This window comes from Syngnathus scovelli, chromosome 11 (genome assembly GCF_024217435.2).
Source record: "Syngnathus scovelli strain Florida chromosome 11, RoL_Ssco_1.2, whole genome shotgun sequence".
In the NCBI taxonomy this organism is placed as follows: domain Eukaryota; kingdom Metazoa; phylum Chordata; class Actinopteri; order Syngnathiformes; family Syngnathidae; genus Syngnathus; species Syngnathus scovelli.
Genome location: NC_090857.1, coordinates 8001685 through 8029653, shown reverse-complemented (window position 1 = coordinate 8029653; position 27969 = coordinate 8001685). Strand labels below are relative to the sequence as shown.

At 41.7% G+C, this 27969-nt stretch overlaps 3 protein-coding genes across 3 annotated transcripts; 1 reads left to right on the top strand and 2 right to left on the bottom strand.

The window, feature by feature from the left end:
• The first annotated feature begins 436 nt into the window (after positions 1–436).
• Positions 437–6130, top strand: stat2 (signal transducer and activator of transcription 2). The gene is made up of 24 exons (XM_049734668.2): positions 437–660; positions 1054–1185; positions 1313–1457; positions 1635–1730; positions 1854–1946; positions 2030–2108; positions 2199–2278; positions 2352–2503; positions 2616–2774; positions 2866–2955; positions 3028–3087; positions 3171–3191; positions 3270–3363; positions 3514–3561; positions 3654–3737; positions 3823–3921; positions 3989–4121; positions 4353–4405; positions 4477–4562; positions 4633–4769; positions 4849–5031; positions 5121–5175; positions 5418–5488; positions 5620–6130. The coding sequence occupies exons 2-24, from the start codon at positions 1055–1057 to the stop codon at positions 5781–5783; spliced, it is 2313 nt and encodes a 770-aa protein (XP_049590625.1). The 5' UTR covers positions 437–660; position 1054; the 3' UTR covers positions 5784–6130.
• LOC125977771 (G-protein coupled receptor 84) lies at positions 5826–9264 on the bottom strand. The gene is given in 3 exon segments (XM_049734670.2): positions 5826–7574; positions 8967–9008; positions 9010–9264. Coding segments are annotated over 3 exon segments (1275 nt in total). The 5' UTR covers positions 9060–9264; the 3' UTR covers positions 5826–6391.
• A 136-nt stretch (positions 9265–9400) lies between these two features.
• LOC125977772 (zinc finger protein 385A) lies at positions 9401–25408 on the bottom strand. Its single transcript, XM_049734671.2, has 8 exons — positions 24980–25408; positions 18217–18365; positions 16479–16589; positions 12495–12669; positions 12031–12348; positions 11633–11814; positions 11457–11543; positions 9401–11183 (listed from the first exon to the last, which is right to left on the bottom strand). The coding sequence occupies exons 1-8, from the start codon at positions 24987–24989 to the stop codon at positions 10962–10964; spliced, it is 1254 nt and encodes a 417-aa protein (XP_049590628.1). The 5' UTR covers positions 24990–25408; the 3' UTR covers positions 9401–10961.
• Positions 25409–27969: the final 2561 nt, after the last annotated feature.

Here is a 27969-nt window from a genome sequence, read left to right as displayed (position 1 = left end):
ATTCTCATATGGGTCATTTTTGACCCACTTATGGAAGAATGTAGGGTTCAGTCACTCATGCATCTAAGGGTTAATGGACACTTTTGAGAGTAATATTATACTCATAATTTGGCATGTAGTTTGCCATGTAATCCGTACACGTCCGTTACAAAACAAACGGAAGAGAAAATGGTATGGTTAATAAATAACTGTAGGATTGTGGTAAAGTTGCAGGTCAGATTTTCCGTGGGGTATTTTTCATTGATTTCCTCGGAAATATCCGAGTCAAGTTAAGTTTCGATTCTGCCAGTTGCTCTTTTGATTGACGCGCAGCTCGACCAATCAAATGCGCTGCTCTTATTGCAAATCCACCAATCAGCAGTTTGTTTTGACTCGTGACGGAAACTGTTAAATCTGGGACGTCCATTGTGGTTCTCATTGGTGCTTTCGTTTAATATTTCAGAACCAAAATGGCTTCGATGAGTTTAAGATGAGTGGGAGGAACATTTTCGCGGAAAACGAGACCTAAGGAAAGACAGTTCATAACACTGTCACACCTGCGTTACACTTCCAGTCTGATGGAAACTATTGATCGCGTACAGGCTGTATATCACGGCAAGAAATCAAATATTCAATACACCATTCTCCTGACAACTCGTTGACATCACCAAACAAAACAAGGTATGTACCGATTAGTCACTGTAGTATTCTGTTAATTACATATCGTTCAAAGTTTGCAATCGATGTTGTCACCAAAAACGTCAGCATTTTTCCTCTCTCTGATTGACTGGTCGAAGCTATCAATAATCGAATAAGTCTGTATTGCACACATTAATAATGTCCCAAATGAACATCATACATTGTCTATATTTTTAAATGGCGTATGTTTATGTCATGTTATTAGATTAAATCTTGATTTTGAACTGCTTCTGATGATCTATGTTGCACATTTGCGTGCATTTTTGTCACACTTTTGGATAGTATTGCTGCCCTCTATAAATGATAGGAAGAGTTGCCATCAGCAACTATACAATGTTTTTGAATGATTGTCGATCTGACTATTTCTGCACTCAGAATGTCTCAGTGGGAAAGGCTGATGCAGCTTCCAGCTGCATTCACACAACAGTTACATGGCCTGTATGACAGGGAGGCTCTCCCCATGGAAGTCCGTCATTACCTGGCTGCATGGATAGAATCACAGCAGTGGTAAGCTGCAAACAACACATGGTATTATAATATTAGATAAGTCAAAGGTAAATGTTTCTTTTAGATAGCAGAAAACATTGCATTCACCCTGCTTATTTCACACTCTTTTGTTTTCACTTCTATCTAGGCAGCGAGCTACCGTCGACTACAATTTGGCCATGGTGCTGTTCCAGGCTCTGTTAGAGAATCTAGATATCCAGTACAGTCGCTTTGTACAGGACAAGTCCGTCCTGATGCAACACAACTTTCGACGCTATAAGCAGAACTTTCAGGTCTGTACTGGGTTTTTGTAAAATGAAACCATAATGAAGAAATACAGAATTGAAAATATTTATTGAGAGCTACACATTGCATGACAGATGTCTTCATGATATGATGCTCTGTTTTTGTCTCGAGACTGTTTCTCTAGACTTCTTTAAATAGCTTCTGATCTGTGCAATTTCTCACAGAGTTACCTGGAGAACCCACAATGCTTGGCAAACACATTCGCTTGGTTCCTGGAAAAAGAAAAGGGCATCTTGGAGAATGCGGATCTAGCAGAGCAGGTTGGAGCATTTTTATTTTTTGGGTAACAAAAGTCATGGATACAATGAGATTGAGTTGACTGTAAGGTTGACTGTGGATAAATCATCTCCTCCTCCTGCTCCTCCTCCTCCTCCTTTTCACAGGTGCAAGATTTGCAAGTAGAACACGGATGCGTTGAGACCAGCACTCAGCGGGACCTTGACCGAAGAATGGCCGGCCTAAAATATGATGTGCAGGTATAAATATTATTGATTTATCGTTTTGAATATGTGGATGAAAAACACCATGTGACAAATATTTTCCTGTGTGGGGGTTACAGTGCATGGAACATACAATGGTGTGTTTGGAGGAGCAGCAAGATGAGTTTGATTTTAAATACCAGACATACTTAAAAGAAGGTAAGCAAAGAGTTGTGTCCTATTATACTTGAGTCAAATGATGCTCTGATGATGTTTTGTTGTTAATTATGCGCTCCTTCTGTGGAAAAGCCCCCACAACAAGCAACGCTGCAGACCCGCTACAAGCCAAATTTCAGTTTTTAATAAACAAACTCAACGACTCCAGAAAGGTTAGAGACGATGAATCGGTGACACGATATTAGTGATATTACTTCCTTTCTCATGTCTGCTTTTTGGATTTAGAACACGCTGTACGGGCTTCACAAACTTCTGGACAGAGCTGAGGAGCTGATAGATGCTTTGGTGAACAAGGAGATGGTGCAATGGCAGAGGAGGCAGCAAAAATCCTGCATTGGAGCTCCAGAAAGAGTTGATCTCGATCAGCTTGAGAAATGGTATGCTGCAATTTGTGGATTGACAGAAGCTCATTGGCCACATTTGGCTTTGATTGGTGATGTGCAATATTTTTGGGGGATAACACTTTTGTGGCCATTTACTCCCTTGTAGGTTTACCTGTGCTGCAGAATGTCTCTTCCAAGTATGTGAGTTCCTCAGTAAACTCGAGGAGCTGGCTGGGAAGCTTTCCTATGACAATGACCCTCTGAAGTCCAATAAACCGTTTCTGCAAAGGAGGACTATAAAGCTCCTGACTGATTTGCTCAAGAGGTATCACCTTTACTGAAATGTTTGTTGTGCTACATTTCTGTCCTATGAGTTGCGGTTTTTAAATTTGTGTTTTTGATTTCATTTCTTGAAGTTCCTTTGTGGTTGAGAATCAGCCGTCAATGCCTCAGGGGAAAGGTCCTCTGGTTCTCCGCACAGGTGTGCAGTTTCCTGTCAAAACTAGGTCAGTGGCTCTGGAATTAAGTCAATGTTGCTGTCTTGCATGTTTTTTAAACACAATTTCAAAATCTTCCAGACTTCTGGTCAAGTTTCCTGAACTGAATCATTCCATGAAAGTCACCATATCAATGGACCGGTAAGAAAGTTTCTCAGCTCAGACTGATGTTTTGTTGCTCTTGTGTCTTTAATGCTTTTTGTTTTTGTCCTTTTTAAAACCAGGGATGCCCCTCAGATAAAAGGGTAAATAAAATTCTTTCAATCGGAGTTGTTTCTAGCTTTTTTTTTTGTTTTTGTTGATCAAGTCTATTCTGCTCGTAGGTACCGTCATTTCAATGTCCTAGGCACCACAAGCAAAGACTTGAACATGTCAGAGAATGGGAATGGCGGCATGGTGGCAGAGTTCAGGCATCTCGTGAGTGACCTTGATTCTAAATCAAAACCACATGGGATGGGCATTTGATTACCCTTTCTTGGAGAAAATAATTCAATCACAAGGAAAAAAAAAATCACAGGAAGGGGGAATATTTTCCTAAATGTTCTTTCCACGTTTGTTTCTCTGTAGACTTTGAAGGAGCAGAAGTCGAACGGTGGCGGTAAAGGAACCAGTGATGTAAGTTGACCTGCTTAACATGGGGAACGCAAACAGAATGTATCATTTAGTACAAGGAATTCTAACTGTTGTGATGTTTAATATGTTGAAAGATTTCTCTGAGTGTGACAGAGGAGCTGCACATCCTTTACTTCAACACAACTTTTAAGTTGAAAGGATTGTCTGTCGGGTTACAGGTAAAGTATCGTCCTTCCATACAAAATAAAAAAGCAGTCACCGGAAATGGGTATAGCATGTTGAATCTTCTTGCATCCTACCAAGGCAACCTCTCTACCAGTGGTTATCATCTCCAACTCCAGTCAGCAGCAGAGTGCCTGGGCATCGGTGCTTTGGTTCAACATGCTCAGCCAGGACACCAAAGTAAGTCACATTAAATAATTGTAAGGTGTTACAAACCCAATTAACAGATTCGTTTTTCCTCCCACAGGATGTGACGTTCTTTGCTAACTCTCCGGCAGCCACTTGGCCACAATTTGGAGAAATGCTGAGTTGGCAGTTTCTGTTCGCCGAACGTGGTCTGAATGACGCTCAGTTGGAAATGATCGCACACAGACTTTTTGGTTAGTTGATGTTCATGGCAAAAACAGTGTTATATAAATTTAGGCTTTGGGCTAGCTCTCAATATGATGTGATTATTATTTAACTTTATTTAATTATATTACATTTTAATTAATTAATTTATTTGTTTGTTTGTTCGTTCGTTCGTTCGTTCGTTCGTTCGTTCGTCCGTTCGTTCGTTCGTTCGTTCGTTCATTCATTCATTCATTCATTCATTCATTTCATCCATGCAGGAAAGCAACAAAGCTACGAGAACTTTAGTATAACTTGGTCCAAATTTTCCAAGGTAAGAATTATAGCTGTCCGTTCATGCGTTTATGAAGTTTACAGCCTGTTTGGCTTTTTTTTTTTATGTAGGAAAACAGTCCTGAAACATTCTGGGTGTGGTTTGACAGCATTGTGGTGATGGTGGAAACCTACCTTAAAAACTTGTGGAGGGATGGGTATGTATCTTACTGTAAATGCTTGTTCCAAATTTGAGCTCTTTGATTTTTCATTTATTCTGTCTCACAGGCTCATCATGGGCTTTGTGACCAAATGCAAAGAGAAGATGCTCCTAAAGAAAAAACAGCAGGGCACTTTCTTGATACGTTTTAGCGAAAGTGTCATTGGAGGGATCACTTTCTCCTGGGTGGAAATTGGCACAAATGGTGAGCGTGCTTCATTTTGGAAACCTTGATCTCTACTGTCGCTATGGCATGCTAACTTTTCTCCATGTTTCTTCTGCAGGTGATCCAGAAGTAAAGACAATCCAACCTTTCACCAAAAAGGACCTTTCCCAGATTCCCTTCCATGAAATCGTCAGACATTTCCTGATCTTAAAAGAAGTCCCACAGAATCCCCTACTTTATCTCTATCCCGACATTCCAAAAGATGAAGCTTTTGGAAAATACTATGCTAATAAGAATGGAAGTAAGAAAACCAATTTTTACATTGTTTTTAACAGTGCATTTTCTTCTAACAGAAATGTTATAATCCTTTTTCATTATTCTTTTTTTTAGATGACTCCCCTTACCTTAAATACATCAAAACCAGTCTCGTCTTTGTTTTAAAAGGGTAAGTTTAATCCTCTATTGACTGAATTCACATGTTCTCACTTGTACTAACCAATCTAAACCAAAGGAGGGCAGCATTGCACCACATACATTACAGTACACATACTTGAGATGTTGATTGACACAAATGTCACCACATGATTTGGGAAAAGTAGCTTCTGCGTTAAGGTTAAGCTGACACATCTTTTTTGGTAGAAGCACTTTGTTAAGACAATTGACTAATAAGTCATTACGATTATGTAGGGACACATTGGCGGCTGTGCCAGATGGTGAAGTCCCGCAGCCAATGAATGGTTTATCTGAAGAGGATGCTGGTGAGTGAGCGCTTAACTACACTCATCCCCCAAGTGGTCGTGATGTTTTCCAAACTGAAACATAGAACAAGGAAATACTCATCAGAGTAACTTTGCCTTTCTTGAGTTCATTTCCCTTCATTTACTTTCAGGGCAACTGAGGGATTCTCCGGATCCTGATTTGGATAATTGTCACGACCCCTTGCTGTGTGACCACCCTATTTCAATCTCAGAAGAGGATCTGCTGTATCCCAGCAACGCCAATCACTTTTTCGATTCTGATATCTTTGTCGATGAACTGCATTCCGTTCTATGAAAAGTTCAGTTACATGGCCAAAGTGTTCAAACATTGCTTCAATTTCACTTTTCTGCTCCTTTATAAATAACCTGTCATTGTGATCATTATGAATATAATAACTCATTAACATTTGTTGACAAATGTTGTTTGCGCCTTGTGCTAAAAAAACAAAAAAAAAAAAACAGACACCCAAGAAATAAATGGTACATTTTGAGGTTACCTCTAACACTGGACATCTAATTGAAATCACAATAAGCATCAAATAAATACAAACTTTTGTTCAATGTACAAGTACAATGTAATGTAAAAATAACAATTGGACTACAGCTTAAATTTAGGGTGAAATAAAATCACCTCAACTTTCATTGATGTATTTAAAAACAACTTTCAATGTTTGCCTTGGTACGCAATCGTCATCCTGTTTGGAAAGTTTGTAAATCACAAGTTCCTCAATTTACAGAGCGGAATGTATCACCTTGCACCAAACAGGAAATTCTTGCTGATTCTGCAAAACGGTGAGGTTTCATTCATAACGTGACTCATGATGTAACGATGGAAATATGAATTTCAAAGTAAGGTCAAACTTTGGTACAGTATAATCGGGATATTTTTTCACGTTTGGAAATTCAGGTGCTCTTAACGCAGAAGTATGTAAAAGGTGCCACGGCCCTGGTGAGGAGCAATTGGTAGGCCTTTCGAAATTGTCTGTTCATGACCACGTAGAGCAGTGGGTTGATGCAGCTGTTGAGCCAGGTGAGATTTGCGCAGAACATGTGTAGCACTTGCGGGGCACGGCCTTGCTTATCCACAATGTTGAGGATTAGGAAAGGGACGAAGCAACAGACGAAACACAGGAAAACCGCAAAACACATGCGTGTCACACGCTTGAATTCTGTATCCTCTCCTGAGGTTGTTGTGTGGGATGCTGCAGCTGGGTTTGATTCTGGCTTATTGACGCTTTCAGTTTTTGGCTTGCTTTCTCCAATTTGTTTTGCTGGCTCATTCAGTGTTATTTGGGACGCAATGTCGCTGATGAGATCAGATTTGCTGTGATGGGTCAGATCGGTACTCCCGGTGGCCATCCCGCTCTCCACACCACTGTCGTCGTTGGCCGGTGCTGGCTTTTTCTTGGAAGATCGCCGGCTGAACCTATAGCGAAGCAGGGCCTTTGACGCAACACGGACGCGACGGTAAATGAGGAAGTAGAACGTCCCGACGCAGCTCAGTCCCACGAAGAAGTAGAAAAAGAGCAAGATGGTGGTGTAAGGGCGACCCCTGATTCGATGGAAGCTGCAAGTGCATACCTGAGGCACAAACACAAAAACGGACCAGAGCGGGCCGAAGCTGGCCAGGCCGAGCGCCCATGTCGACAGCAGGAGGGCCACGAGCCCCCAGTTGGAAAAAACACGTTCAAACAAGGCCCTCTTTGCAACCAGGAGGTATCGACTCATCGCCACCAGACAGAGGGTGATAATGGAGACAGAGTTGGACAGGAAGAGAAGCAGGCCGAAGGTCCGGCACCAGAGCTCGCCGCTGCGCCATCTGAGGTGCAGGTAGGAGTCAACCGAAATGGGCTGCAGTATGGTGCAGTAGAGAAGATCAGCCAGAGCCAGGTTGACGATGAGCACGTTGAAGCGGGTCCGCAGTTGGGAGTCGAAGGCAAAGGCTAAGATGGTCAGCAGGTTCCCGAGCGTGCCCGTGATGGTGACTGCGCATCCCCACAGCACGGCAAAGTAGCGGTACCCTTCCACTGAAGCGCTGTAGCAGGAGAAGCTGTCCTCTGTTTGGTTGCTGATGTTGTGCAACATCCTGTCAAAGAATAGAACAAAAGTGACATTTTGAGCACTTCCCAAAGTGAAGAAAATGGTTCCTTTGAAAATGATGCATTAATTATTAGTTGTAAATAAATGGACCAATAAATTTGAACTTGAATTTGGTTGGAAATGTTGCACTTTTAAGCATAGCAGAGTCTTCATTGTAAATTCTTTGAGGTCGAGTGGTTCATTTAATGTGGATTCTCTGGTCTTGTTTGAGATGTTAACTTCTTCCCCCTCTACTACTTATGTAGTTACTTAATTATATACTGAAAACATTCTTCCTCTACCGAAAGTGGAACATGCGTGTTGGATTTCAACTTTGCTGATTTATCTTATTTGATTTTTTTTTATAAAAGTTTACTTTTTTCTAAATTATTGCTTTATATTTGGTACAATTTACATAAACATTGGCCCAACTGTGGTACCTCAACACATGACTTTTGAGAAGCTATACATTTAATTTTCATTACAATGATGCTAATGTTGAGGCCTGGAAGACATCAAGTGAACAAACAATGCTAGCTATTTTTTTTTTTTTTTTTAGTTTAAATACAGTGTGTACACTGGCGGAGCTAGGATTTTTTTCCTCTCATGCCAATTTTATTTTATTTTTTTTTTTTTTTAACAAACCCCCAAAATGCTTTAGAAAATACTGATAAAGATTCACTATGTGCCACGACTCGTCCCCGGTTGTATTATTATGTGTAGGTTGTCATGGTTACTGTGTACTCGCCCCTCCCTTCCTGTGTCTACTCACAATCAATGTCAGTCACCTGCCTCTTGTTACCTGTCTCATTTTTAAGTCCTGTCTGCGTGTCACTCCCTGTCGGATCATTGATGTCTTCTTGTCTCACGTCTTTTTCGGTCAGTCCTGTTGTTGATTGCTCCATTCCGATCCGTGACACTTTAAGACCGTGTGGTTAATTTAATGTGGATTCTCTTGTCTTGTTTGAGATGATAACTTCTTCCCCCTGTTATTTTTTTAGTTAATTATTTACTGAAAACCTTCTTCCTCTACCGAAAGAGGAACATGTCTGTTGGATTTCAACTTTGCTGATTTTTAATTTAAATTTTTTTTTAATACAATTTTACTTTTTTCTAAATGATTGCTTTATATTTGGTACAGTTTACATAAACCTCAGCTTTTCATTTCAACGATGCCAATATCAAGTGAACGAACAATGCTGGCTTTTTTTTAAATTTATTTTTATTATTTAAATATAGTATGTACACCGGCGGAGCTAGGATCTATTTCCTCTCATGCCAACTATTTTTATTTTTAACAAACCCCCAAAATTCGTTAGAAAATACTGCTAAAGATTCATTATGATTCTAAAATTGCCTCCATTCACAATACGTTGTCTATTTTCAAATATTTTCTTACCTCAAAGCCAAATATTTCAGCAGGTTATCTGAAAAGTCGACGGAGCTCCTTCTGTGCACAGTCCCGCTCTTTTGTTTGACTTCCTGTCACCATTTCAATTTATGCGTCTTGTAAAGTTGGTATGATGTAATTGTTTGAAGTCGGGGCTTTTCCACAATGTTTTTTTTATGGTGTCATCTTTTTAAGGAAATGCTCATTTCATGTTGTCTCTTTCAGACACGGATGTGATTAACCTCTGAGCCCACAGGAAAGAGCTTTTGCATACCGCATTCAGGTATTGTCTCATAAAACACATACACAATCAAATTTTGCAAGCTTCTTTCCAAAGCTCATAAATTGAGAAGACACGCACATTAAATGAAATGTTCCCTAGTGCTGTTTACAATGGAAGATCAACTGTGGGAAAAACAAATTCAAATAAAAAGTCTGTCCACTTGCAGTAAAATCATAAACAGTTTAATGATTTTCGAGTACAATTCTATTAGAATTCAACAATTTGGAAGCCCCCCACATTTCTTTAAAGAATCTACATTTACAGTAATGTTTCTACACATCACTTCCAAAAACAAAGATTATATCTTTTGACACTTTTTTTTTATTGCATTTCTTGCGTTTCACTTTAAAAATAGAGCAGAAAGTATTGCTAGTTCCTGTTTGCTTAAGTTTCCCGCTAACGTGTTGACATGCTGCTGTGACGTTTTTCATCGGGATTTTTTGAAGTCATGTTGGGTCACAAAGCAGAGCGAAAAAACTTGATCCTACCACACACCTGAAAAGCTATCGAAAGGGGTGTGTGTGTGTGTGTGTGTGTGTGTGTGTGTGTGTGTGTGTGTGTGTGTGTGTGTGTGTGTGTGTGTGTGCACGCATGTGTGTTTATGTGTGCTTGGGTTTCCGTTGTCTGTAGAACATAATGCTGGTGTTTTTTTTAATATTCTCAGAAGATATTATTTTGCATATTATCTTCCTCATTTGCCTCGTATTTGTGTATGTCTGTGAGCTGCATATGGCCGTATCACAAATAGCTGCTACAACACTGTACGACTCCCTCATTGTCCTGGCTGTGCTCACAGTGTTGAAAGTCTTTCTCTGAGATACTGAAACGTTTCTGTTTTGTGCGGTGAAATGTCTATTAAAGCATTAAAATGCATTTAAAATCACTTACATGCAGACGTTTTACCCCAATGCGGGGGAAAATCTGGGGAATCAAATCTGGGGCTTTCTCTGACAATTAACATGTAGAGCTAAACCTAAAGATACTTGCCTAGTCTTCCCTGATGATCTTTTTTTCTTTTCTTTTCTCCAACATCTAATTAGACCACAAATATAAACACTGATAAACGCTGCATAGGACTTCTTCACCACAACTACAACTTTGCCAACCCATTGACATGGTTAAGGTGCTTCATTGACTATCTTCTTTAAGACGTAATGTAGTATATTCTGTTCCTCTTTTACTCCATGTTGGTGTGCCACACGGGTAAGTACAGACCCCCTAAGCCAGCTGGGAAGATCTAGACATACAGTACAGAGAAATGTTGCAGGAGGTTCCAGCAGCAACACAAATTCATTGACCACAAAAAGTGGGGGGGCTGGGGGGACTCATTACACAGTGATTGCTAACAGCTAACATCAGAGGAGATCACAATATAGAACCCAGCGGGTTTCCTTTTTTTTTTTTTTTTTTTTTTTTCTCTCTCATGAAATTGATGCATCAGATGTGGAGGAGATTTGAATTGTTGAAGAGGTAGGGTTTGGAAATACAGCGATTAAATCAGTTGCAAAGTGGAAGTCCATTTAATAGTCCACTTCTTGGTTGATAATGGATGCAGGGTAAGTGGGGAAAGATGAAAATGTAGGCTGTCTCTTTCAAATGTCGTCAAATACTCCCTGTTAGCATACCAGTCGCGGCGGTTTGCAACGTTAAGCCACGTCAGTCCCAAGTTTGACTCGAATGAATCCGCTTCACAGTGTGCTTCTGCCTGACCCCTCACGCTATCAGTACGGCGTGAAGAGAATTGGCCCGTGTGTGGTGCGAATGGGCCCCGGGGCGGGCCTCAGCAGGCTGAGGGGAGCGCCCTGTAGCAGGTGGTGATGGGGGTGGGTTGGCGGGCCAGGAGGTCGCATTGCCAGCTGATTTGAAGAGGCGGCGGCGGCCATGGCTGCCGCCACAGCCAGAGGATTTGGTAAAAGCCCCGCCCCTAGAGTCTTTGGAAGATCCTTGGAGAGAGACAAGGAAGATTTCACGTGATTTATTGAGCTGGTGAATAAAACACATATGAACAAAAGTATATAAAAATGTTCAATTGGGTGGAAGTCAGGGCTTGTTTCATACCAAACTAAATTGGCCTCTCCAAACTTTAAACATTGAATTAAAAAAAGGCTAAAAATATCTTGGAATGACAAAGATGGGAACTCACTGGTTGAGCTAAGTGATTGATGGATTACAGTAAATAATGATGGTGTGTGGTGAAGTAAAGGTGAATTGTGTACCATAAAGTCTGCACGCTTCTTGTGACGACTAAGTAGAGGGTTGGGTTTCCCCGCAACGCCATCTCGATGCCTCCGGCTGGAAATGTGCTGCAGTGTGGAGAAAAAAAAAAGCAGGGCCGATCATAGAAATGAATCTCTTTGTATTTAAAAAAAAAAGAAAAAAAAAGAAGTCTCACCTGTTTAAGCTGCAGCTCAGAGTTGACTCTGACATTGCAGATCTCACAGTGGAAGGTTCGTTCCTGAGAGTTGGGGTCGGACGACAGGTCCTGCTCGGGGCTGCCTTTCAGACCGAGACGCGGGTAGGCTTTAATGGGCCCCAGTCCACTCCGTGCTTCCAGAATAGTTTTGTGTTTTGTTCCTTGGGTGATTAAAACGTGAAATGGAATCAGCTCAGGATTGTTTAAAAAAAAAAAAAAAAAAAAAAGCAACTTGCAATATTTCTTTTATACCGCTGGGAGGCAGTAGTGCTCTTTTTTTTTTTCCTCTGTCAATTACAAATTTGAGATTCACAGCAGCACCGCTTCCAACATTTCTCATTTTCGAAGCTGTGCACAAGTACGACCGACTTACTTACCTTTGTTATGGGCCTCCAGCTGTGAGAGGGAATTAACTGCAACTTTGCATAAGGAGCAATAGAGAAGCTTCTTGGCTTTCTCTTCCTCAGACTCTCCAGGAGGAGGGCTGGAAGCTGGAGACAGGTTGTCAGCAAGGATCGCCCCTGTTGAGTCTGCGGGTGGCGTGCCGTCGTTGGCGGCCGGTGAGGGGGAAGATGGCAAAGGTGTGCCCGCCGACTCCAAAAAGGGACACTCTGCTTCCGCTGAGCTCACTGTGGGTGTTGAGAGGTGGCTCGGGGTCAAAGGTGACTCAAAGTTGGGACAGGATTGGGTGTCGTCTATAAACAGCACATATATTTCAGATTAGTAAAGCTCCTTCAACATGTGTATATAAATGTGTGAAAATAATGAGACATTGCTTTGTTGTATATAAAAGAATAATATCCTCCACCAGAAGGATATTGTGAACTCAAGTGAGGCTCACCTTGTTTATTAGGATCAGGATCCAGGTTGGATGATGAGGAGCCTGACGGTGAAGGTGAAGTGGTAGGGGGAGGGTGCTGCTTGTCCCCATCCTGAAGACGAGCCGTCTTGGACGTCTCGATGCCCTTAATCCTGCGAGCGTGTCGGTTGCCCTTGTAGTGAGCCTCTGCTTGACTCTGAAAGAAAAAACAAACAAACACAATTTGATGGCTATGAAGATTTAGGAGTATGTCTGGTTCACTTCCATCATCTTCACTCTTAATCCGCCTGCTGACGTCCAAGTGAGTCGGAGAGCTAGCGAAGAGCTTTGTGTCTGTCACATAAAAGGCATTGTAGTTAGAAATCTCGCTGAGTTTGCCGTTTTTTTGGGCCATTTATTAAATCGCACATAAAATGGTCATTAGGCACACGATCAAATTTCTTCATTGCAAGTTTGATATAAATCATCAAACTCCAGTGTTTGATGACTTTCTGGGTTAAATGTGAAATAATGCATGAGCCAACTCATCTGGGTACTCTTAGTGTGTGTGTGAGAGAGAAATGATTTTGTCGTAATCTTATATTTATTTTCACTCACTTTTTATTGCAGTTGACACACCATGTTAGAGGAAGCCCATAAGGCTCTCAATGGATGCCCGGCTGAGGCTTGATGGACCACTGGATTGTGTTCAAGATGCCTCTGTGAGCCTCATGTATTAGCTGGTGATGAAAGTTACCCATATAGCGCTCATCCTGATTGGTGATGACAGAATGGCATCCAGAGCTCGCTGCTTGTGTAACCCAACCCAGTGGCTGCTGCTTCCTCAAAGCCCTCCATTAGACAAGGGGATGATGCTAACAACTGCTACAAGAGCACAAGTTCTTTTATGGTACACCCCCCCCCCCCTTTTTTTTTTGGTAACGCACAGCAGTTGTCTTTTCCGATACGTTCACTCTCCATATGACCTTCAAATACAGGTCGTAAGAAATCAATAAAGGTCTGCCGTTAATCAAGCAGAGAATCTAAAGAGCCTTTTAGAGATTGGCGCAAGGATGCAGCATGAGGACAGAAAACAGACTGAGCCGTCAAGATTGTTGAAGTTAAGGGACAAAGTGAATAATAATCAAAAATGAACAAAAAGTGCAGAAAAGTCAATTGAGAAAACAAATGACGAAGGGGATTAGGATGATTATTGAGGACGTATGGATGGGATTTTAAAAAAGGAGAAAACGGGAGCGGGTGAATGTCCCTGAAATCCTTTTTTCTCTAAGCAGGATATGCTTTGCTTTGATGTTTTATCTATAAAGTGACAAAGGCGCAGAAAATGGAGCGAGCTGGTCGCAGACAAATCAGTGTACAGGCAGCAGCGACAGGCATGTGTGTGTGTGGGGGGGGGGGGGGTAAGAAGCTGGCGAGAAGGCGACAGATGATACGGTAAACCTCACAGAGGATAAAAAAAAAAAAACGCTATAAACAAGAGCAGAAAACGGGCGAAAGGTGAAGGGAACCAGTGCTGACGCCAGCCTGACTGGAATTTTGGGTGCGCGGCGTGTGTCCGCTGTCGTTCTGCAGTGGTGACTACGGCTAATGCAGCACGACGTGACGTCAGCCTTGCAGCAGGACCGTGCTCAACACTGGCAGCCTAAAAAAAAAAAATAACCCACTGGCAGCCTAATACGTCCTCTGTGGTCTGAGATGAATTGGCAACGTTATAATTACAACATGTAGCGCAAAAGGGGGAGCCGTGAGAGGTACTTTATTCTGAGTGCTCACATCAATCACTTAGTCACTTCTACTTTTACTTCTGTTTAACAACAACGGCTTTCCTCAGGCGTAAACAAGAAAAGGTGGAGGTGCCTTACTAAAATGCAAACGCAGCTGTGGGAACACTTGGCAAAACTTGTCACTGTTTGTCCCACCTTCCAACCTGCAGAAATTCTACTCCCAGCAGATTATTGCTTCATTATTAAAGTGTGTTTGCAGTGTTCCCATCCTCTCCGGTTACTCTGGGAAGTTGTGCTCCATTCTGCAGAGCAAACAGGTGGCGGGGGGATCGGAGGGGCAACATACGAGCAGCTTTTGTGAACGACAGGGCTCCATATTGGTAGACGGCGCAGGTGCGCTCGAGCGTACAAACTGACGCGTCATCATGAGTTCATCATCATTTGCCGCCAAGGAAATTAGATTCTTCTTCCGCTATGTCACGGCCTCTCACTCGCCAATTTTAAACGCCATGAGAAAAGTCACTTTGAATGGCAGCGAATCAAGTCTGCTGTGTTCACACCCACAACGGCGCAAAACACCCTTTTATAATTGTACCAAACCGTGAGTGTCTGCAAAAATACCAAAACCCAGTCGAACTCACTCTCGCTAGACTTGCACTGGGCACGAAAATAAAGCCCTGTCGTCATAGTGTTGTGAAATAAATGTGGACCATGTGAGAACACGAGCGGGGGGATATAATTAAGCGGCCCCTCGTCGAGAACAGGGCAATGTTACACAAGTTTCGGATGACTCTTCCTCTCTGTCCTTTATACACTACCGCATTTAGAGGATCAGCATTTAGCACCTAATCGTCACAATGTATTTATATTTCAGGCTCTGCTTGGACTATATACTAGAGTTCGCTTGGAATCCTATTTATGTTTTGGTTTGTGGTTCCAGTGGCAGAATTTTCGGGATCCCATTAAAATGTGCAGGCTGGTTTAGGTCATCTATGTTGTTTATATCTTTTTTAACTGTTAATAGAGGACATTTTATTTGTGTGTAGCCCAGACAATATCAGCATAGATTTAATTTGAGATCATCACAGGACTCCTTGGTGTTTTGGTTTTTGTTTACAAGGCAATGATAGTTCAAGTGAAAATTTGATATGCTCTCTCAAGGTTGAAAGTGGCTTTGGACTGGGTAATAAAAATCACGTCTGATCATTTTTACCTCTGCCATTTGCCAGAATTGCTCAAACACACGCAAGCGCATTTTTATGATAATCCTTGTAAGGACACTAATACCGTCAAACCAGCCATTACTTAAATGCCCAGTTTGAACATTTATCTTACAAGGTTTATGTCTTAAAGTGCTTTGCCCAGAGACAGATGTACAACAGCTCTCACTGTAAATGTCAAGCAGCCAACACATAAATCGGCTTCTTCGATGTTCACATTAAAATTCCATTTCCATCAAGCAATATATCGTTCACTGTAGCTCACGACAATGCAAACTGGAGCGGTATATGTCATGCTATTTGGTTTTCATAGCGTAGCGTGATAAGATACTCTGTGTGTTTAATAAACTAAGAAATTCAGAACAACATGTTAGCTAAACACCATAAAATAAAAATAAATAAAACTAATTTCCTGTTGACATCAATCTACACACTACATTGTGTGTAGCTCCACCATAAAAAATCAAACTGAACCGAACCTGAAAGAAAATCAACTAAAATGATTGATGAAACATTTTTCAAGTTTTTGAACTAGCAAAGCTGTAACTTTGTCCTCTTAATGGGAGCATTAAATTCCTTTCCTATAAACCTTTTTTTTTTTTGGCCTCTAGACACATTGCTTGAAGCTGGCTGTGCACCGCCTGTCAAAAAACCGCCTAATCAGCTTTAATGTAACTTTAAAGACACGCTGCTGTTCACTTTACTTCTTGGCCTTGTGTCCTATCTCACACCTCTTCCATTAAATTCTCATCAAAGTAAATCTAATCGTCTCCTGTACCCTGACACTTGCTATCTAATGCTGCGCCAAGCAAATCAACTGTGCATGCTGTTCAAGACACAATTCAGCCCTCATTTGAATAGAAACTATAAAGCTGAATGTTTTCTCCGAGCCCGTTATGATTTAGAGTGGTAAAAGAAAATTGCAAACAAGTGAGGTCATATCAAATCTATGTGTGGGACTTTCACACTTACTAAATCTTGAGTATCATGTGTGGCCATGTTGAGTCATCCCGGTTTCAACCGCTGATTATTATTCAAGCGTGGACTGTCAGATTTCATACCTCCGAGTTGAAGCGAATTTGACAGACATTACAGGAGATGATAGGTCGCTTTGTCTTCACCATGGGATGCCCGAAGGTGTGCGTCATGACAGCTTTCTGGATGGGGTCCATCTGGGAAGGTTAAGCGCAAAGGTCACATGACAGATTCAACAACACGAGATGCCATCACAGGGGTGCAGGTGACCTATGGAGGAACTGCTAAAAGGAGTATTGTAAACAAGAAGCAGGAATTTGGGGAGAGGTGATTGATGTGGGCAGCAGAGGAGGGCGGGCTCTTTCTCAGCAGCTGTTGTTGTCCGGGCCTCACTTCCTGGGTGTGGTTCAAATGCTTTAATTCACATCGGGCTTAATTACAGACTCCATCCATCCCCAAAAAAGACTGTTTATATATGTTTCAGGGACGATACTCTTACATATATATTGCTTTTAAGAAATTTCCAAGATTGAGAATGTATACTTAGGCGGTAGAGGAAAAGGACTACCATGTTTTGGTATTCATGCGTGACATAATGCTGACAATGCAATTTTTCCGGAATTACGGTGCAGTCCAGCATTCACAATAGGTCGAGCCAATCCATCACACTAAATACAAACTGCTAAAAAAAAAGGTCAGGACCAAAATTAGTCGAGCTTATCGTTGCTGGAGCTGGGATGCAGGACACTTTTTAACATTTGTGCTTCCTGTTAGAATTCGGACGCACACAGACAGCGCGGGTGTTGCCCTCAGTTCTCTGTGGTTTTACTCAGCCTATCATCTGCTGCCTCCATTCTGGACGCATGCGGCCAAATGAAAGACTCCTTACGCTCCACAGCTGCAGACATCCGTGGAAAGTGGACTGGTCTGAAAAACTGTTGGAATGCGTTGTTGGCATTTTGGCATTTTTTTTGTTTATTTTTGGCTTTTTTTCTCTTCCTGCTTCCTGGCCTCCTTTTCTGTTAGTGTAACAACGTGTGTGTCAGTCAGCAATGAGTAATCAATATCGGTGTAATTTGAATAAGTGAGCCAATTCAAGGCACCTCAGGTCTCACTTGAGTATTCCATTCATAATTATCTAAATTTCAGTCAATTCTAAATGGCCTCTAAAGTAATTCATCATACAGATCCTAAATGTGAATAAATTAGACGACACAAATGCAAATAACATTGATTAAAAGAACGAATGCCGAAATTATATGCGTGCACACATACTCGTAAGAATGCTCCGATACTACAACACCAAAACCATGACATCAATCTGACATTTACAGTACATTCCAAGTCACGTTACTTTAATTGGATGCCAACATTTTTACCTGACTGCAAATTACAGCCTGCAATTAAAAGAACATTTAAAACAAACTATACAAATGCAACCCATTCACTGTTCAAAGTGCTTTGTGAAGGTCTTATGACATTAGTGGCCGCACTTCATCTCTTCTATACCGCAGGATGAATCATAATCTCACACAAGGGCCCTTTTGCCCGAGTGCATGCAGATGACCGAGACGATGATGTGTGTATGTGTGTGGCCACGTTGACCTTCACGTGAAACTCAATCTGGAAATGAGAACCAGGAAATGCTGACTGTGGAGAATTCAGCCTGGGCCTCTTATACGATTGATTAGCTGTAAGGCATTTTAGCGACGGTCATTTAAGAAAAAATGACTGTCGCTGTTGAATAAACATTGACTGTCATTTTGTAGGAAAACGTGTACGAACTTCTGTTAGCACGTTAGCATCCATGCTTGGACCGCTTACCGTATTAAAATTGGGGAAGAGACCCAGAGTTGCAGGGTGTGGCGACTCCATGGGGAATTGTAGGAAGGGCTTCATGTCCAGGGGGGATGGGGAGAGGACGGCTGGACTCCTGAGGAAGGCAGGGACCGGCCCCGCTCGGTTTACACTTCCTGTAAAGAGAACGTGAGATTCGAATAAAAATGTGCTCTTGATTATTCCCGCTCTCTAGCAGAATTACCTTTGACCCCGGCGACTCGCCGTGTGTGGAATCACATATCATTTAAAATCAATACAAATCTTCTTCTGACTCATAGCAGGAATCCATCAAATTCTGAAGTGCTTCGTCTGACACGTTTATTTGGACTAAAACCATACAAATGCACTTCCTGCCTGCACCTCTCCTCCCACGGCATCTTTTTGCTCACTTTCCTCTCAGTTGCAGCTCAGCCACAGTGGATGCCAGTACTTAAAGACTCGTGTGATGGGCAGGGAGGGGGGCTAAGCTTCTTAAGCCTCACAACTGGGGTGCGGCAGATATCTTCCTCCTCTCACTTTCTCTGCTGCTTCCTTCTGACACCAGATGTTGTTTTCTGTTCTCATTTCATGCTCTCTTATTCTCATTGCCCGCTTCGGCTGCAATCGGACCAACTGCTTGTTTTGTTTTTCCCTCTTATTTATTTCATAACTTCTTCCCACTGTCAAGATGTTTGGTGGAGAAACAATTCTAGCGATAATAAACAATCAGGCCTAGGATTTTTGTTGGTGTATTAAAAACAATCAAAGCAAGCTGGAAACATTCTGTGTTGTAATGAAATGCTTGGTTAACAATGCAAATTAAGGAAGGGCAACATCTCGAGCAGTATGGATTTAGGCAGTAGGTGCAATGTTTCTTCTTTCCCTAGCGAAGCGTGCTAACGCTGCTCATTTTACACCACATTACAGTTTAAAAGTCAAATGACTTGCACCGTTCCTTCATTAACATCGCCGCCTGCCACAATAGTCACGTTTTTAAAGTTAATCACATTCTGCGCCATCTTTAAGCAGCTTTACTTCCACGACCTCGACGCTCTTCCGGAGTGATTTACAATGACATCAGATAAGTGAAGGCGGCAGCGCCTCTTCAATAGCGACCACGTAGGACGACTGGCATTGATTGGACACATTCAAAGGAGAGTTAAAGAGCGGTCAAGCTCCATAAATCCGAACCTCGCCATCTATTGGCCCTTCACTCCGGTAAAGGGAACAGCTCGCCTCCCCCAGCCACGCATCGCGACCGCCTTTTGTTTTCTCATGCAAATGTTCGGCTGGGAAAAAGATCAATGCCTATGTAATAGCTTATTGAATTTTCGTGTAGATTTGCGAGAGCCAGCCTGAAATGAAGAGATGCAGACGGCAAGCGGGGGGGGGGGGATGACAACCGCGCGCCAGCGGCTTATCACCACAAAGCATGGCGTGCGCGCCCAGACACGTGCACGCCAACGTGCTGTGCCTAAGGCCGCTCAAATTGGCAATTCATTTGGCCAATTTAGCTTTAATGATCACAGAGGTAATGTCAATGTCAGTGACGACACTGCAGCCTCTCAGTATTCCCTGCCTGACTGCACGGTGGAACCAAGACGGTGAGCGGGAGGGAACGTTGAGAGGTGGGCTGCAAGTCTGGCAGCCAAAATAAATACGTTTAAAAAAAAAAAGAAAGGCAGCCATCTTCCCGCCTCGGCACAAAATGCCAGGCGCCTCACATCTGCATCTAAATGGGCTGCTGTGCGCGGATACCACTCGAAGCCTCCCGTGACAACGCTGGTGTTCAGAGCCTCCAATGTGCTGCCTGCAGGTCTGTCTTGACCCACTCTGCTTGTGTTTACCCCCCCCCCCCCCCCCCCCTTTTATGCGTTGGCGGCACACATTCTCAAGTCGATTCAGCGGTAAATGACGCCGTAAAGTGCAGATGATCATTTACGAGCATCATTTAGCTCTCCTGATGGCACAGATTTGATTCCATCATAATTCATTAAAAAAAATTCAAAGAGCTGCAGTGTTAGCTCTCTTAATTTTGTCCATCTTAACCTCTGAGAAAACACTGCAAACTTTGTCACCACTGCGGGGTGACTCGATCTATTACTAGCGTGAAATCCAATTTACTGCAGCTCAGCTTACCCCCCCCCAAAGTCATACGCAGCTACTAAGCACACAAACCACTGCAGTGTAACTTCTGGGCTCGGTCCTGATGAATGTCGCGTCAGTGTGAGAGATCTGGACAGCGCCGGTTGATTTAGGTTTGTACTTTGTTTTAATGATAGATGTTGTGCGCCCCAGTGGCTCGGCTTAAATGCTGCCTGCCACACAACTAACTCCCAGAAGTCCTTTCACTGAACGAGCGAATGTGTGTGCGTCAGCGAGTTTTCCCGCAGTTCCGTTCTCTGACTTCTCACCGTTTTTCCAATTAACAACAACTTGTTTTTATTTTCACCACTCACATGAATTATGATTACATAAGCTTTCTGTTAGATTGCTTCAGTCAAAATTTTCTCACAGAACATGAAAATTCTGCACACGTCCGCTATTTCAACATTTGTCAGGCGACGATAGAGGCAAATGTCGTCTGATTAGCAAGGAGGGTGAGGATTGTGGAGGAATAATAGAAGCTGAGGGGGATGGAGTCGATTGAGCGCGAGGAAGAGGGGGAAAAAAATCACTGGAATAAAAAGGGGGATGTGAGGGAAGGCATCTGAGGTTGGGGGGGCATGTTTTAAGGTGAGTCCAAGGTGAACAGAGGATGTAAAGAGCTGTGTAACCTGCAGGTTAATATACACGAGTAACCTCAGTGGCGCTCGGAGCAGAATGTGACACGCATCGGTTAACAGTTCCATGTTATTATCAAGCCGCCTCCGCACAGCTATACCTGCCTCCGAGGCTTAACTTTTGGCTGTCACATGCAAAATGTCACATGCGCATGAGAAATTTTGGACTATTTTGCATCTTGCCTCACAGGATGGGTATGTCTTATCGCATTTTAGCCACAAAACATACAGAAATTTGTAGCGATGATATTCTATACCATAACTATAGAGTAAGGCAAAAGTAAGCACATTAGCCCACTATGTAAATTTGTCTTTAAAAGTCACACTAAGCTGCCATTATGGAGGTTGTGTGAAACGGTGCACAAACGTCACCTTGGTTAAAACAGTATTTACAGATTTTTCTTCTAACCTATCCTCCATTATTATTATTTTTTATTTGTTAGCAGGCTAAAGTTCAGTTCAATGGAAAATTTGTGCATTGCTGACATCTTGGTGTACTCAATTCTAGAGATGATTTTAAGAAGGCTAGCAATTCAGGCTGAGTGACATAGCCTAAAATTCACATCACAGTATGAATTTAATCACTTCACAATAACAGTACGCATCTGGCTATAAAAATTGTTATGATCATTGTCTATTTTCAGTATACTGAGGTCACTGTTTTGCGTAATTTAAGGCCAACAGAGGAGCGTATGGCACAAAAGGCACACTGGGGGTGCAAAAGGCACACCGGAGGAGCTCAAGGTCAATAAAAAATCCAATGTGTCAACATAACCTGCGGCTTTACTTTTATTATCCCTTTATTTGAGTATTTACACACTTACTGGACCTTGACTAATAGTGTTCGCACAAACCCAGAGTAGTGCAACCTGAGCGTGTGAGGAAAAAAAACATACATCGATAACAATGGAGTCAGCAGGTGCATCCTTCACTGTTTTTTTTTTTTTCAAGGTGAGGAGGCAGAGGACGGATGTTCAGGTGACAGACAATGTGGTAGTATGTCATTTTCTAGGGGGAGCGATGATTACAGGTTATATTTTGAGAGCCTGCGTGGTTTGATGCAATAGCATGGTCACAAAGATAATGACCGGTAGGCGCCAGGCTCGCAGCCCTCAGACCTTATTTGGCAACCATGAAACCAGTAAATGACATATCTACACATTTCTGCCTTTGTGTCCAAGCCCTTCTCATTATATATACATATGGTCAAGAGAAATTTAGCTTAGCAAGAGTCATTGTCTGTGCCTTGGCAGGCATTTTAACTGGGTCAAGCAATATCAGCTGGCTTAGTTTCTGGCAAGATATATGTATTATAATACAATTGTACAATTTTCAGTCATAAAAGTAAAATACCATTTATTGTTTCTGGCCCTTGTGCATACCTTGACCACAAGGGGGCAACATAAAAGAAAGAGTTTCACTCACTAATGTCAATAAAACAGTTGTTTTTCGCAGAGGATAAAGAAAACATGCCTGTGGATATTCTGTCATCTGTCCATATGTGTTTTTAAATATCTATTGCTTAAAGGATTATCACACCACAGCGATCAATGCTATATTTGCTAGTCACCGAAAGGTGTTGTGCATTTTGTGTTAGCATTACGCTAGTGGAGATTCTTAATGGAACGATGCATGGTTTTTTTTTTTAATACACATGTATAATTCTTTTTTGTTTTATGTTTATTTTGACATTTTTTGTTTTCTCAAGAGAAATTTTCTAAACTGCTGATTTTTGCAGACTGACTTACGTCTAGGTTAGTGCTACAATCTAATGCTTAGAAATCTGGCAATCTATTCCATATTCCATCAGTGATTGGTAAAGAACTCTAAAAGTTAGGCATAAACGATTAAGAAAATGAAGCACCTATGGCTTTCTGCCTGTTAATTCAACATCATAAAAAGCTCTAAAGCTAATCATAAACAGCACAGCTACACATTGTCGAGCTGAAAGCACAATGATTACTTTTGTTACAATGCTTTCATATTACATACGCCATTATAAAACGACATTAATAATCTTCCCGACAAAGCTCTCCACCCTTGGCCTCTCATGCTGTACTTCTTCATTAACTCTCCAGTTTGTTATCATCTTCCCTTCCCAGTGTTTTATTGTAAAGTCATGAAACCGAACAATCACGACGCACAGGGCTGTGAACAATAACATTAGCGCTGACATTAGTGCTCACACAATATGGCATCCAGGCTGCTCCACTGAAGTAGCTATTCAGGGTTGTCACAACAATGACGGAGATGCTCTTCTCCTTACTACAATGCGGCGTACTCGTGTAATGATTTCAAAGCTGTTGTTTTTGGGACACCATACCTGCTTCATTAAGAAATGTGCTTTTTTGTGCGAAGCTCATCCAATTCAATCACGTGATGTTAGATTTCTGCTTATGATGTTAGACTCTGTCAGTCTGTGTGAAATGTTTGTCTGTTTGCCAAGCATATGTTTTGAAATGTCAATACTGGTCATCCTTCGATGAGTTGCCTTGATTTAAAGGTCATGTTGTTTATCAAAGGCAACATACCCCTGTGATTCTTTTTGAGGGCATCAGTGAGTGGCAGGATATTTACACACGCATTGCTGTAGTGGTGAGGAAGGTCTGCGTGAGTAATAAAAAAAAAAAAAAGCCTCGGTACTTTATTTTAAATAAGTAAAAAGCTCAAACCTCTGGATGTGAAATATTTATTGTGGCAAAAAAAAAAAAAAAATCACGTAAGAGTAACCAAACGCTGCTCTGCACCGAGGGAGATGAGTCATATTTAGCACATGTTTAGAATGTGTGAATGTTTGCTCTCCCGTATTCAAATGGTGGCTGGGAAGAGAACATATTTTGATGTGATTGTGGCTGATAATGTGTTTAGAGACCTTCAGTATGTGCCAGTCAAAATCTCATTATGCTTGTTCTAGTTCAAGAGGCTGGCGCGTGAAAACTAAAATAGATTCAAATGAAATATTCAGTCACATAATCTACACTGTCATTGCAATTTATTCAATTAATAGTTTATGACTCTTCAAATGATAGAAAATGTGTCCAGTCTTAAACTGAAATAAGAGCATCTTCTTGCATATTGGAATGAATCTGCACAGGATCAAACAATGACGAATTTCTTATTTGCAATCGAGCCATGTTTTGTTCCTTTTCATAAAACACGACACATGGCCATTCATAACTAAATGGACTGTGACAAAAGAGGTATAAAATATGTCATTCAAGTACATTTGAAGGAGCCTAGTGGGGAAATTGTTCATTGCTCTCTCACCCCTCCCTTTTCGAGGGAAGGGAGGAAATGAAGATGACCTTCAAGCATTGTCATAATGCAACATTGTCATTGCATGCTCACGTCACTGAGACTTTCAACAGGAAGTCTCAAATGTTGACATACATCATCTGTATTTGTGCATTCGGGGCTACTGTAGAAAAATGGCGCTGCAAGATGGCGGACTTTGATAAAGAAAAAAAAAATCCAAAACATACGTATATATCAATTTATATCTTATTACAATGGAATATTATTTGACAATTCCAGGTTTGACGCATTTAACATAAATATTCTATAATCAGTTGATCTTTTTAAACAAATCTCCTCCAAATTAGTTCTTTTAAATGTAACAAAGCTCACATTAGTCTGGCCTCCTAATTCTGTGCTGTCCTATATTAAGAGTACATCTGACACATATTAGCCTTTAAAAATGTCAGACCGACCCAAGCAATTAAACACAATGAATTTCAAAATAAATGTCAAAGGTGGTTTATGTAGTAATATGGAAAACACCAAACTGAAATGACTGATTATTTCAGTTGTCAAACTAAATGTGTCTTTTCTTAACCTTGATAGCTGATAAGATCTCAATCTGAAATTGCACCAAGAAAAAAAAGAGCAACTGTTCCTTTGTTTACTTGTCTGTGACTGGAAAATTGCATGCATCAGAGTTACAACAAAAAAAAAAAAAGTTGAGGCCATATAACATCAAGACTCACCTATGATCATCCTGAATCCTTCCACGGTGAACTTCTTCTTGTCCACAATGTCGTCCTTCTTGTCTCCTCTAGCGTGTACTAAAACCGGAGTGCGCTTCTCTCTCAAAACTCAGCATCAATGCGTAAGAAGCCTCCGACATCACAAGCTCTACTTTGCATCCCGCTGTCGTTGCTCTTCTCCTGCTGCTTCTCGATTTCACGTCGTAGCTGGAGGAGAAGCGCGCCGGTTCCGCTCAAACATGCGCCCAAATTCTACTGCATGCCAGCAGCCACTAATGGATTCACTGCTCGACGTTCTCTTCAGCACAGCAGTAAATAGAGCTGAGATGAAGCTTCATTCGGGGAACCTCTGCACGACTCTCCCTCTCCGTCCCTCTCTCACATATTTTGGGTTTGTGTACAACCTAAAGGCACCTTGCGCTCTCCTACTGTGATTGGCTGCAGCCTCAGCCTATAAAAGCAGTCCATGCGCTGCATTTTCTTGGGGTGTTTGGGGTTAATATTGCTCTCCTTCCTTCTTTTTTTCTTTTTTTTACCAGCCTGACGTTTTCGCACCCCATCACGAGCATAATCTGTCGTTTGCATTCACTCCCTGTGATGCGTGTTTGTGTAATGCATAGAAAATAGCTGGCAGGGAGCAGAGGCAGAGGTGTGGCAAGAGATTGACAGCCTGAGAGAATGGATAGAACGTTTGAGGCAGTTGATGAGGAAATGAATTTAATGCACACTGACTGGCGATGAAAAAGAGGGCTGCAGGGACTCGCTGACAGCTGTTTTGACTCTGCTGATGGGGCCCCAAAAAAGCAAACCTTCACCACAATACCAAAGCAAGGCCAACGTGCATCCCACATGACTTCTGAGCACAAGTTTCATTCACTAGAGTGGACCTCACATGGTGTGTCTGTCCGTTTGTGTGTGTGTGTGTGTGTGTGCATGAGATAAAGTTTCCTCATTAGTGAGCTGGGACTTAATAATGCAGGTAGGTGTATTGTTGTAACCAATGGACCAGGTGCTAATGTGTGCTGTCTGGGGCTGAGGGGCAGTCATAGCATGACTTTAATGGATGTCACCAAAGTAAACTGAAACCAGACCTGCAGACTCAGGTGACACGTGTGTCTGTGTGCGTGTGTGTTATTTGTTCGTCTCTATCAGGCAACCTTGATTATTATAAGGCCCACATATGTTTTACCCTTGAGGATATAGATATGTATAAATATATGTATTTATTTATATATCAGAAATAGCAGGTCACACTTGCACACTTGTCGTATTTTAATTTTAGCTGCGATCGTTAGCGGCAAGTCCTCAAGAAGCCCTCACAGTGTTTAAAAAAGTTCTCATTGGCCTACAAATGTGTGAGTCAACACCTTTAGGTCAAAAGCAGATATAGTATGAGCAAACCATTTACCATTGTCCCTGAAAATTGGTTCTGGGTGCACTTGTTGAAAGTCACCTGGGATAGGCTGTAAATAAAAAGTGAAGGAAAAAAAGACAAAATTCTCTCATCTCGCTCTGAGGCGGCATTTCACGTACAGTGGCGGGCGGCAGCCATGTGGTTTGAATTGTATATCTGTCACATGTTCAGTGACTAACAGCTTGTTTGTCCTTTGGTGGCTGAGTGAGAGGCCAGTCCAGGTAGAATAGAGCAGCTGTTTACTGCAACTCAGAGGCAATGAAGGTGTCACCAGAATTAATGACTGCCAAGCATCATGAAAAGCACACACACATGCACATACACGCACGCGCGTAAAGGAAAATAACCACAAATTATTATCTTTGTCATGGCAGAATGTTAGTTACAGCTGTTGTGTAAAAGGAGATTTATACATAAAAAAACATTTGTTGGTCGCTTAAAAGGCCTTCTGTCAAAATCTACAAAATAAGGAATTACAGAACACTTGACATCATCTTGTAATTCTCTCGTTGAAATCACTCCGTCATTTCTTTTAAATGAAGCAATGAACATCTAATCTGTCTCAGCGCATTTATTTTGACATTGTCGAGACCCAAATATACATGTAAAAATATATAAAAATGTCAATTTACAATGATAATATGTCTCCTTTAATACATTTGACATGGTTGATCATTTTCCAATTACCAAGTACTTTGTTTTGATGAGTACCATATCCTGCCTCTGATAAAAGGTGCTTTTCATATTCAAGGTTACACTTTCCTCTTTGACTCGCCTTCCTCCTCCCTTCATACATTCCTTCACCGGTCAGGGGTCAGACCAGGCTGGCGTCCTGATTTTTGCACATACGTGAGGAGTTTCATCAAAGAGCCAGTATTATTATCATATGTTCTTCCAGTTGAATAATTGGGGCGTGCCTCTCAGCTCATTTTAAGATGATCAAAGGAAGACTTGAGCGAATTGTGGTCTGAGTTATTAGACAAGCTCTATCCTGCATTCCACCAAGTCCGAAACAATTCAAAGATCAGTCAAATGAATGAATTGGTGCTTATGTTCCGAATAATAGCAGTGTGTAAAAGGACTTGTGAAATAATGTATAGTCCAGGTGAGCTTGACCTTATCCTATTTTTTTTCTGTCACCGCGGAATATAAAAAGCCATTCCCCAGTCTGTCATCACTCGATTTCAATAATTCAAAGTTGTTGATACTTGCGGCTGCTTTTCTTCTGTCACAGCGCATAGCCTCAGACATCACGGGCTAAATATTCAAGTAGTTTTAAAATGCTGATGCACAGAAAATTCCCAAGCGCTCTCAGCATCTCTGTCGCTCTTTGCGATTGAGTTTGTCATGCAGTGAGACACTCTCGCTCAAGTGCTGGCTGCAAACGGAGAGGAATTTAATTTGGACCGCTGTGAGACGAACCAAGTCAGACCAATCAAACATGATACTGCAGCACGGCAACTGTACCTCCATTCCTCCTCATTACCAGTTGAGGTGTAAAATTGGATCAGATGTCATTTATGTGCTTACATGGGATGTTTTGGACATATAGGGGATTATTGCAGGAGCCAAGGGA